This window comes from Cherax quadricarinatus, unplaced genomic scaffold (assembly GCF_038502225.1).
Source record: "Cherax quadricarinatus isolate ZL_2023a unplaced genomic scaffold, ASM3850222v1 Contig1637, whole genome shotgun sequence".
NCBI classification, from domain to species: Eukaryota; Metazoa; Arthropoda; class Malacostraca; order Decapoda; family Parastacidae; genus Cherax; species Cherax quadricarinatus.
In genome coordinates, this window is record NW_027196663.1 from 20,001 (window position 1) to 33,163 (window position 13,163).

The following is a 13,163-nucleotide window of genomic DNA, read 5'->3' on the forward strand; positions in this document are numbered from 1 at the left end:
CCTCAAGATGTAATTATTGAAGATAAGAGGTAATTATTGAAGATAAGAGGTAATTATTGAAGATAAGAGGTAATTATTGAAGATAAGAGGTAATTATTGAAGATAAGAGGTAATTATTGAAGATAAGAGGTAATTATTGAAGATAAGAGGTAATTATTGAAGATAAGAAGTAATTATTGAAGATAAGAAGTAATTATGGGGACAAAAGATCTTTAAAAATAAATTAACTTATTATGCGCTGATAAGTGTGTTATTAAAGAACTTAAACAAGTCAGCAACACGTGAGGGGAACTGGAAGGCAACCGGATACGATCCAAGGAGAGGGAGGAGAGATCCAGTTCCCCGGATCAAAAGTACTAAAATGGTAATCTAGAGACCTCTTAAGGAGATGCTCGAATATCTGTTCCTTTGAAAAAAATCGCCCAATAATTTTTTATTTAAATGTTTTTGTTCGTTATAATTTATATTATTATTCTTATTAACGCGTTTTGCTATCATTTTTTTCATTATCATTTATTTTATTTTGACAGAGAGAGGATCGAGAAGTTTATCGAGGATAACAAAGCTCTGATGAGACGAATGTATGGGAGTTTCCTGGAAAATGTGGAGACCATCCAGCAGGTACTGTCTCCTCCCTCACCCTGGTACCTGGTACTTGCTGTGTAGTACCTGGTACTTGTTGTGTAGTACATGGTACTTGTTGTGTAGTGAGGCTAGTATTAACCTCCTAGTCCTGTTTCCAGGTTTAAACAGCATAGCTCCTGGTACTAATAGTCATTTTAGCTCGTGAGACTTGTATTCTGCTAGATCTCCAAGTTACAGTTACTTCTTACTGTAAGTAGTGAGGCTAGTGTTCACCGCATCCTAGTTCCAGGTGTTGTTAGTGAAATTGGTAGTTGCCTCTTTCTAGTTCCTAGTACATGTACTTAATGAGGGTAATATTTCCTATACACTTGTTAATGATACCAGTGGTTAATAATGTTAATATTCCCCTTAATCTAGGTCCGGGTACTTATTTGTGAAGCTAGCATTACCTCCACTCTAGTCTTGTTATTAAGTTCAAATAAACAAGTACGTACCTGGTATTCGTTGTTATTGTAGTTAGTGATGCCTTTAATCTCCCTTCTCGAATCAGTGGTACTAGGTTTGGACACGCTAGTTTCTGGTACTTGTTGTTATTGTAGTTAGTGATTCTTATATTCTCCCTACCCTAGTTAGTGGTATTATGTTCAGACACGCTAGTTCCTGGTATTAATGTTTGATCTCTCGAGTTCATGCTACTAGTATTCTCACAAAATTTTCTACTACCTAGTATTCCCCCGTATTAGCTCCAGGCACTAATTCTCCCTCATGCTAGTTCCTTTGCACTACTGAAATTAAATTTGTGCATTTTCCATCATCAATCCTCCTAGTTCATGGAGTCTTCCCACCATCAACCCTCCTAGTTCATGGAGTCTTCCCACCATCAACCCTCCTAGTTCATGGAGTCTTCCCACCACCAACCCTCCTAGTTCATGGAGTCTTCCCACCACCAACCCTCCTAGTTCATGGAGTCTTCCCACCACCAACCCTCCTAGTTCATGGAGTCTTCCCACCACCAACCCTCCTAGTTCATGGAGTCTTCCCGCCACCAACCCTCCTAGTTCATGGAGTCTTCCCACCACCAACCCTCCTAGTTCATGGAGTCTTCCCGCCACCAACCCTCCTAGTTCATGGAGTCTTCCCACCACCAACCCTCCTAGTTCATGGAGTCTTCCCGCCACCAACCCTCCTAGTTCATGGAGTCTTCCCACCACCAACCCTCCTAGTTCATGGAGTCTTCCCGCCACCAACCCTCCTAGTTCATGGAGTCTTCCCGCCACCAACCCTCCTAGTTCATGGAGTCTTCCCACCACCAACCCTCCTAGTTCATGGAGTCTTCCCGCCACCAACCCTCCTAGTTCATGGAGTCTTCCCGTCACCAACCCTCCTAGTTCATGGAGTCTTCCCGCCACCAACCCTCCTAGTTCATGGAGTCTTCCCACCACCAACCCTCCTAGTTCATGGAGTCTTCCCACCACCAACCCTCCTAGTTCATGGAGTCTTCCCACCACCAACCCTCCTAGTTCATGGAGTCTTCCCACCACCAACCCTCCTAGTTCATGGAGTCTTCCCACCACCAACCCTCCTAGTTCATAGAGTCTTAGCACCACCAACCCTCCTAGTTCATGGAGTCTTCTCACCACCAACCCTCCTAGTTCGTGGAGTCTTCCCACCACCAACCCTCCTAGTTCATGGAGTCTTCCCACCACCAACCCTCCTAGTTCATGGAGTCTTCCCGCCACCAACCCTCCTAGTTCATGGAGTCTTCCCACCACCAACCCTCCTAGTTCATGGAGTCTTCCCACCACCAACCCTCCTAGTTCATGGAGTCTTCCCACAACCAATCCTCCTAGTTCATAGAGTCTTAGCACCACCAACCCTCCTAGTTCATGGAGTCTTCTCACCACCAACCCTCCTAGTTCGTGGAGTCTTCCCACCACCAACCCTCCTAGTTCATGGAGTCTTCCCACCACCAACCCTCCTAGTTCATGGAGTCTTCCCACAACCAATCCTCCTAGTTCATAGAGTCTTAGCACCACCAACCCTCCTAGTTCATGGAGTCTTCCCACCACCAACCCTCCTAGTTCGTGGAGTCTTCCCACCACCAACCCTCCTAGTTCATGGAGTCTTCCCGCCAACAAACCTCCTAGTTCATGGAGTCTTAGCACCACCAACCCTCCTAGTTCATGGAGTCTTCCCACCACCAACCCTCCTAGTTCGTGGAGTCTTCCCACCACCAACCCTCCTAGTTCATGGAGTCTTCCCACCACCAACCCTCCTAGTTCATGGAGTCTTCCCACCACCAACCCTCCTAGTTCATGGAGTCTTCCCACCACCAACCCTCCTAGTTCATGGAGTCGTCCCACCACCAACCCTCCTAGTTCATGGAGTCTTCCCGTCACCAACCCTCCTAGTTCATGGAGTCTTCCCGCCACCAACCCTCCTAGTTCATGGAGTCTTCCCACCACCAACCCTCCTAGTTCATGGAGTCTTCCCACCACCAACCCTCCTAGTTCATGGAGTCTTCCCACCACCAACCCTCCTAGTTCGTGGAGTCCTCCCACCACCAACCCTCCTAGTTCATGGAGTCTTAGCACCACCAACCCTCCTAGTTCATGGAGTCTTCCCACCACCAACCCTCCTAGTTCATGGAGTCTTCCCGCCACCAACCCTCCTAGTTCATGGAGTCTTCCCACCACCAACCCTCCTAGTTCATGGAGTCTTCCCGCCACCAACCCTCCTAGTTCATGGAGTCTTCCCGTCACCAACCCTCCTAGTTCATGGAGTCTTCCCGCCACCAACCCTCCTAGTTCATGGAGTCTTCCCACCACCAACCCTCCTAGTTCATGGAGTCTTCCCACCAACAACCCTCCTAGTTCATGGAGTCTTCCCACCACCAACCATCCTAGTTCATGGAGTCTTCCCACCACCAACCCTCCTAGTTCATGGAGTCTTCCCACCACCAACCCTCCTAGTTCATAGAGTCTTAGCACCACCAACCCTCCTAGTTCATGGAGTCTTCTCACCACCAACCCTCCTAGTTCGTGGAGTCTTCCCACCACCAACCCTCCTAGTTCATGGAGTCTTCCCACCACCAACCCTCCTAGTTCATGGAGTCTTCCCGCCACCAACCCTCCTAGTTCATGGAGTCTTCCCACCACCAACCCTCCTAGTTCATGGAGTCTTCCCACCACCAACCCTCCTAGTTCATGGAGTCTTCCCACAACCAATCCTCCTAGTTCATAGAGTCTTAGCACCACCAACCCTCCTAGTTCATGGAGTCTTCTCACCACCAACCCTCCTAGTTCGTGGAGTCTTCCCACCACCAACCCTCCTAGTTCATGGAGTCTTCCCACCACCAACCCTCCTAGTTCATGGAGTCTTCCCACAACCAATCCTCCTAGTTCATAGAGTCTTAGCACCACCAACCCTCCTAGTTCATGGAGTCTTCCCACCACCAACCCTCCTAGTTCGTGGAGTCTTCCCACCACCAACCCTCCTAGTTCATGGAGTCTTCCCGCCAACAAACCTCCTAGTTCATGGAGTCTTAGCACCACCAACCCTCCTAGTTCATGGAGTCTTCCCACCACCAACCCTCCTAGTTCGTGGAGTCTTCCTACCACCAACCCTCCTAGTTCATGGAGTCTTCCCACCACCAACCCTCCTAGTTCATGGAGTCTTCCCACCACCAACCCTCCTAGTTCATGGAGTCTTCCCACCACCAACCCTCCTAGTTCATGGAGTCTTCCCGTCACCAACCCTCCTAGTTCATGGAGTCTTCCCGTCACCAACCCTCCTAGTTCATGGAGTCTTCCCGCCACCAACCCTCCTAGTTCATGGAGTCTTCCCACCACCAACCCTCCTAGTTCATGGAGTCTTCCCACCACCAACCCTCCTAGTTCATGGAGTCTTCCCTACACCAACCCTCCTAGTTCGTGGAGTCCTCCCACCACCAACCCTCCTAGTTCATGGAGTCTTAGCACCACCAACCCTCCTAGTTCATGGAGTCTTCCCACCACCAACCCTCCTAGTTCGTGGAGTCTTCCCACCACCAACCCTCCTAGTTCATGGAGTCTTCCCGCCAACAACCCTCCTAGTTCATGGAGTCTTAGCACCACCAACCCTCCTAGTTCATGGAGTCTTCCCAACACCAACCCTCCTAGTTCATGGAGTCTTCCCGCCACCAACCCTCCTAGTTCATGGAGTCTTCCCGCCACCAACCCTCCTAGTTCATGGAGTCTTCCCACCACCAACCCTCCTAGTTCATGGAGTCTTCCCACCACCAACCCTCCTAGTTCATGGAGTCTTCCCGCCAACAACCCTCCTAGTTCATGGAGTCTTCTCACCACCAACCCTCCTAGTTCGTGGAGTCTTCCCACCACCAACCCTCCTAGTTCATGGAGTCTTCCCGCCAACAACCCTCTTAGTTCATGGAGTCGTCCCACCACCAACCCTCCTAGTTCATGGAGTCTTCCCACCACCAACCCTCCTAGTTCATGGAGTCTTCCCACCAACAACCCTCCTAGTTCATGGAGTCTTCCCACCACCAACCCTCCTAGTTCATGGAGTCTTCCCGCCAACAACCCTCCTAGTTCATGGAGTCGTCCCACCACCAACCCTCCTAGTTCATGGAGTCTTCCCACCACCAACCCTCCTAGTTCATGGAGTCTTCCCGCCACCAACCCTCCTAGTTCATGGAGTCTTCCCACCACCAACCCTCCTAGTTCATGGAGTCTTCCCGCCACCAACCCTCCTAGTTCATGGAGTCTTCCCACCACCAACCCTCCTAGTTCATGGAGTCTTCCCGCCACCAACCCTCCTAGTTCATGGAGTCTTCCCGCCACCAACCCTCCTAGTTCATGGAGTCTTCCCACCACCAACCCTCCTAGTTCAGGGAGTCTTCCCGTCACCAACCCTCCTAGTTCATGGAGTCTTCCCGTCACCAACCCTCCTAGTTCATGGAGTCTTCCCGCCACCAACCCTCCTAGTTCATGGAGTCTTCCCACCACCAACCCTCCTAGTTCATGGAGTCTTCCCGTCACCAACCCTCCTAGTTCATGGAGTCTTCCCGTCACCAACCCTCCTAGTTCATGGAGTCTTACCGCCACCAACCCTCCTAGTTCATGGAGTCTTCCCACCACCAACCCTCCTAGTTCATGGAGTCTTCCCGTCACCAACCCTCCTAGTTCATGGAGTCTTCCCACCACCAACCCTCCTAGTTCATGGAGTCTTCCCGTCACCAACCCTCCTAGTTCATGGAGTCTTCCCGCCACCAACCCTCCTAGTTCATGGAGTCTTCCCGCCACCAACCCTCCTAGTTCATGGAGTCTTCCCGCCACCAACCCTCCTAGTTCATGGAGTCTTCCCGCCACCAACCCTCCTAGTTCATGGAGTCTTCCCGCCACCAACCCTCCTAGTTCATGGAGTCTTCCCGTCACCAACCCTCCTAGTTCATGGAGTCTTCCCGTCACCAACCCTCCTAGTTCATGGAGTCTTAACGCCACCAACCCTCCTAGTTCATGAAGTCTTCCCACCACCAACCCTCCTAGTTCATGGAGTCTTCCCGTCACCAACCCTCCTAGTTCATGGAGTCTTCCCGTCACCAACCCTCCTAGTTCATGGAGTCTTAACGACACCAACCCTCCTAGTTCATGAAGTCTTCCCCGTAGTTTATCTTGATGCCAATTCATTCTCTTCCCTGCTTCACTCTCCTCACATTTCACCCTCCTCACAGTTCACTCCTCACAGTTCACTCCTCACAGTTCACTCTCCTCACAGTTCACTCACCACAGATAACTCTCCTCATAATTCACTCTCCTCAAAGTTCACTCTCATCACAGTTCACTCTCTTCACAGCTCATTCTCCTCACAATTCACTCTTGTCACAGTCCACTCTCCTCACATTTCACTCTCCTTATAGTTCACTCTCCTCATAGTTTACTCTCCTCATAATCCACTCTCCTCATGGTTCACTCTCCTCACTATTCACTCTCAAAGTTCACTCTCCTAACAATTCACTCTCCTCACAGTTCACTTTCCTCACAGTTCACTTTCCTCACAGTTCATTCTCTTCACAGTTCATTCTCCTCACAGATCACTCTCCTCACAGAACACTTTCCTCACAGATCACTCTCCTCACAGATCACTCTCCTCACAGCTCACTCTCCTCACAGAACACTCTCCTCAAAGTTCACTCTTCTCACAGATCACTCTCCTCACAGTTCACTTTCTTCACGGGTCACTTTCCTCATAGTTCACTTGTCTCACAGGTCACTTTCTCATAGTTCACTTTCCTCATAGTTCACTTGACTCACATTTCACTTTTCTCACAGATCACTCTCCTCGCAGATCACTCTCCTCACAGATCACTCTCCTCACAGATCACTCTCCTCACTGATCACTCTCCTCACAGATCACTCTCCTCACAGTTCATTCTCCTCACAGTTCGCTTTCCTCACAGTTCATTCTCCTCACAGATCACTCTCCTCACAGATCATTCTCCTCACAGTTCACTTTCCTCACAGTTCACTCTCCTCACAGTTCACTCTCCTCACAGTTCACTCTCCTCACAGTTCACTTTCCTCACAGTTCACCCTCCTTACAGTTCACTTTCCTCACAGTTCACTCTCCTCACAGTTCACTCTCCTCACAGTTCACTCTCCTCACAGTTCACTCTCCTCAAAGTTCACTTTCCTCACAGTTCACTCTCCTCACAGTTCACTCTACTCACAGTTCACTCTCCTTACAGTTCACTCTAGTCACAGTTCACTTTCCTCACAGTTCACTCTCCTCATAGTTCACTCTCCTCACAGTTCACTCTCCTCACATTTCACTTTCCTCACAGATCACTCTCCTCACAGATCACTCTCCTCACAGTTCACTCTCCTCACAGTTCACTTTCCTCACAGTTCACTTTCCTCACAGTTCACTCTCCTCACAGTTCACTTTACTCACAGTTCACTCTCCACACAGTTCGCCTTCCTCACAGTTCACTTCCTCATAGTTCACTCTCCTCACAGTTCACTTTCCTCACAGTTCACTCTCCTCACAGTTCACTCTCCTCCAATTTCACTTTCCTCACAGATCACTCTCCTCACAGTTCCCTCTCCTCACAGTTCACTTTCCTCACAGTTCACTTTCCTCACAGTTCACTCTCCTCACATTTCCCTTTCCTCACAGTTCATTCTTCTCACAGTTCACTCTCCTCACATTTCACTTTCCTCACATTTCACTTTCCTCACAGTTCATTCTCCTCACAGTTCACTTTCCTCACAGTTAATTCTCCTCACAGTTCACTTTCCTCACAGTTCATTCTCCTCACAGTTCACTCTCCTCACAGTTCATTCTCCTCACAGTTCACTCTCCTCACAGTTCATTCTCCTCACAGTTCATTCTCCTCACAGTTCACTTTCCTCACAGTTCACTCTTCTCACAGTTCACTTTACTCACAGTTCACCTCACAGTTCATCTTCCTCACAATTCACTTCCTCACAGTTCACTCTCCTCACAGTTCACTTTCCTCACAGTTCACTCTACTCACAGTTCACTCTCCTCACAGTTCACTGTCCTCACAGATCACTCTCCTCAAAGTTCACTTTCCTCACAGTTCACTCTCCTCACAGTTCACTCTACTCACAGTTCACTCTCCTTACAGTTCACTCTCCTCACAGTTCACTTTCCTCACAGTTCACTCTCCTCACAGATCACTCTCCTCACAGTTCACCTTCCTCACAGTTCACTTCCTCACAGTTCACTCTCCTCACAGTTCACTTTCCTCACAGTTCACTCTTCTCACAGTTCACTCTCCTCCAATTTCACTTTCCTCACAGATCACTCTCCTCATAGTTCACTCTCCTCACAGTTCACTCTCCTCACATTTCACTTTCCTCACAGATCACTCTCCTCACAGATCACTCTCCTCACAGTTCACTCTCCTCACAGTTCACTTTCCTCACAGTTCACTTTCCTCACAGTTCACTCTCCTCACAGTTCTTTACTCACAGTCTCCACACTCACCTTCCTCACAGTTCACTTCACTGTTTCTCCTCACAGTTCACTTTCCTCACAGTTCACTCTTCTCACAGTTCACTCTCCTCCAATTTCACTTTCCTCACAGATCACTCTCCTCACAGTTCACTCTCCTCACAGTTCACTTTCCTCACAGTTCACTTTCCCCACAGTTCACTCTCCTCACATTTCCCTTTCCTCAGTTCATTCTCCTCACAGTTCACTCTCCTCACATTTCACTTTCCTCACAGTTCATTCTCCTCACAGTTCACTCTCTTCACATTTCACTTTCCTCACAGTTCACTCTCCTCACATTTCACTTTCCTCACAGTTCATTCTCCTCACAGTTCACTCTCCTCACATTTCACTTTCCTCACAGTTCATTCTCCTCACAGTTCACTCTCTGCACATTTCACTTTCCTCACAGTTCACTCTCCTCACATTTCACTTTCCTCACAGTTCACTCTCCTCACATTTCACTTTCCTCACAGTTCATGCTCCTCACAGTTCACTTTCCTCACAGTTCATTCTCCTCACAGTTCACTCTCCTCACAGTTCATTCTCCTCACAGTTCATTCTCCTCACAGTTCATTCTCCTCACAGTTCACTCTCCTCATAGTTCATTCTCCTCACAGTTCACTCTCCTCACAGTTCATTCTCCTCACAGTCCACTCTCCTCACAGTTCATTCTCCTCACAGTTCACTCTCCTCACAGTTCACTCTCCTCACAGTTCACTCTCCTCACAGTTCACTCTCCTCACATTTCACTTTCCTCACAGTTCATTCTCCTCACAGTTCACTCTCCTCACAGTTCATTCTCCTCACAGTTCACTCTCCTCACAGTTCATTCTCCTCACAGTTCACTCTCCTCACAGTTCACTCTCCTCACAGTTCACTCTCCTCACAGTTCACTCTCCTCATAGTTCACTCTCCTCACAGTTCACTCTCCTCACAGTTCACTCTCCTCACATTTCACTTTCCTCACAGTTAATTCTCCCCACAGTTCACTCTCCTCACGTTTCACTTTCCTCACAGTTAATTCTCCTCACAGTTCACTCTCCTCACAGTTCATTCTCCTCACAGTTCACTCTCCTCACAGTTCATTCTCCTCACAGTTCACTCTCCTCACAGTTCACTTTCCTCACAGTTCATTCTCCTCACAGTTCACTCTCCTCACAGTTCACTCTCCTCACAGTTCACTCTCCTCACAGTTCATTCTCCTCACAGTTCACTCTCCTCACAGTTCACTCTCCTCACAGTTCACTCTCCTCACAGTTCACTCTCCTCACAGTTCACTCTCCTCACAGTTCACTCTCCTCACAGTTCACTCTCCTCACAGTTCATTCTCCTCACAGTTCATTCTCCTCACAGTTCACTCTCCTCACAGTTCACTCTCCTCACAGTTCACTCTCCTCACAGTTCATTCTCCTCACAGTTCACTCTCCTCACAGTTCACTCTCCTCACAGTTCACTCTCCTCACAGTTCATTCTCCTCACAGTTCACTCTCCTCACAGTTCACTCTCCTCACAGTTCACTTTCCTCACAGTTCATTCTCCTCACAGTTCACTCTCCTCACAGTTCACTCTCCTCACAGTTCATTCTCCTCACAGTTCACTCTCCTCACAGTTCACTTTCCTCACAGTTCATTCTCCTCACAGTTCATTCTCCTCACAGTTCACTCTCCTCACAGTTCATTCTCCTCACAGTTCACTCTCCTCACAGTTCATTCTCCTCACAGTTCACTCTCCTCACAGTTCATTCTCCTCACAGTTCACTCTCCTCACAGTTCATTCTCCTCACAGTTCACTCTCCTCACAGTTCATTCTCCTCACAGTTCACTCTCCTCACAGTTCATTCTCCTCACAGTTCACTCTCCTCACAGTTCACTCTCCTCACAGTTCATTCTCCTCTCAGTCCACTCTCCTCACAGTTCACTCTCCTCACAGTTCATTCTCCTCACAGTTCACTCTCCTCACAGTTCACTCTCCTCACAGTTCATTCTCCTCACAGTTCACTCTCCTCACAGTTCACTTTCCTCACAGTTCATTCTCCTCACAGTTCATTCTCCTCACAGTTCACTCTCCTCACAGTTCATTCTCCTCACAGTTCACTCTCCTCACAGTTCATTCTCCTCACAGTTTACTCTCCTCACAGTTCATTCTCCTCACATTTCACTCTCCTCACAGTTCATTCTCCTCACAGTTCACTCTCCTCACAGTTCATTCTCCTCACAGTTCACTCTCCTCACAGTTCACTCTCCTCACAGTTCATTCTCCTCACAGTCCACTCTCCTCACAGTTCATTCTCCTCACAGTTCATTCTCCTCACAGTTCACTCTCCTCACAGTTCATTCACCTCACAGTTCACACTCCTCACAGTTCATTCTCCTCACAGTTCACTCTCCTCACAGTTCATTCTCCTCACAGTTCACTCTCCTCACAGTTCATTCTCCTCACAGTTTATTCTCCTCACAGTTCATTCTCCTCACAGTTCACTCTCCTCACAGTTCATTCTCCTCACAGTTCACTCTCCTCACAGTTCATTCTCCTCACAGTTCACTCGCCTCACAGTTCATTCTCCTCACAGTTCACTCTCCTCACAGTTCATTCTCCTCACAGTTCACCCTCCTCACAGTTCACTCTCCTCACAGTTCATTCTCCTCACAGTCCACTCTCCTCACAGTTCACTCTCCTCACAGTTCATTCTCCTCACAGTTCACCCTCCTCACAGTTCACTCTCCTCACAGTTCATTCTCCTCACAGTCCACTCTCCTCACAGTTCACTCTCCTCACAGTTCACTCTCCTAAAAGTTCACTTTCCTCACAGTTCACTCTCCTCACAGTTCACTCTACTCACAGTTCACTCACCTTACAGTTCACTCTCCTCACAGTTCACTTTCCTCACAGTTCACTCTCCTCATAGTTCACTCTCCTCACAGTTCACTCTCCTCACATTTCACTTTCCTCACAGATCACTCTCCTCACAGATCACTCTCCTCACAGTTCACTCTCCTCACAGTTCACTTTCCTCACAGTTCACTTTCCTCACAGTTCACTCTCCTCACAGTTCACTTTACTCACAGTTCACTCTCCACACAGTTCATCTTCCTCACAATTCACTTCCTCACAGTTCACTCTCCTCACAGTTCACTTTCCTCACAGTTCACTCTTCTCACAGTTCACTCTCCTCCAATTTCACTTTCCTCACAGATCACTCTCCTCAAAGTTCACTTTCCTCACAGTTCACTCTCCTCACAGTTCACTCTACTCACAGTTCACTCTCCTTACAGTTCACTCTCCTCACAGTTCACTTTCCTCACAGTTCACTCTCCTCACAGATCACTCTCCTCACAGTTCACCTTCCTCACAGTTCACTTCCTCACAGTTCACTCTCCTCACAGTTCACTTTCCTCACAGTTCATTCTCCTCACAGTTCACTCTCCTCACAGTTCACTCTCCTCACAGTTCACTCTCCTCACAGTTCACTCTCCTAAAAGTTCACTTTCCTCACAGTTCACTCTCCTCACAGTTCACTCTACTCACAGTTCACTCACCTTACAGTTCACTCTCCTCACAGTTCACTTTCCTCACAGTTCACTCTCCTCATAGTTCACTCTCCTCACAGTTCACTCTCCTCACATTTCACTTTCCTCACAGATCACTCTCCTCACAGATCACTCTCCTCACAGTTCACTCTCCTCACAGTTCACTTTCCTCACAGTTCACTTTCCTCACAGTTCACTCTCCTCACAGTTCACTTTACTCACAGTTCACTCTCCACACAGTTCATCTTCCTCACAATTCACTTCCTCACAGTTCACTCTCCTCACAGTTCACTTTCCTCACAGTTCACTCTTCTCACAGTTCACTCTCCTCCAATTTCACTTTCCTCACAGATCACTCTCCTCAAAGTTCACTTTCCTCACAGTTCACTCTCCTCACAGTTCACTCTACTCACAGTTCACTCTCCTTACAGTTCACTCTCCTCACAGTTCACTTTCCTCACAGTTCACTCTCCTCACAGATCACTCTCCTCACAGTTCACCTTCCTCACAGTTCACTTCCTCACAGTTCACTCTCCTCACAGTTCACTTTCCTCACAGTTCACTCTTCTCACAGTTCACTCTCCTCCAATTTCACTTTCCTCACAGATCACTCTCCTCATAGTTCACTCTCCTCACAGTTCACTCTCCTCACATTTCACTTTCCTCACAGATCACTCTCCTCACAGATCACTCTCCTCACAGTTCACTCTCCTCACAGTTCACTTTCCTCACAGTTCACTTTCCTCACAGTTCACTCTCCTCACAGTTCACTTTACTCACAGTTCACTCTCCACACAGTTCACCTTCCTCACAGTTCACTTCCTCACTGTTCACTCTCCTCACAGTTCACTTTCCTCACAGTTCACTCTTCTCACAGTTCACTCTCCTCCAATTTCACTTTCCTCACAGATCACTCTCCTCACAGTTCACTCTCCTCACAGTTCACTTTCCTCACAGTTCACTTTCCCCACAGTTCACTCTCCTCACATTTCCCTTTCCTCACAGTTCATTCTCCTCACAGTTCACTCT

At 48.2% G+C, this 13,163-nt stretch overlaps 1 protein-coding gene across 1 annotated transcript in view; it reads left to right on the top strand.

Annotated features, from left to right (window-relative positions):
* Positions 1-13,163, top strand: part of spz3 (Spaetzle domain-containing protein 3) — a 56,988-nt gene that overhangs the window by 13,257 nt on the left and 30,568 nt on the right. The window contains exon 4 of the mRNA XM_070081088.1: positions 531-621. Coding sequence (XP_069937189.1) covers positions 531-621 — 91 coding nt within the window. The remainder of the gene's footprint in view (positions 1-530; positions 622-13,163) is intronic.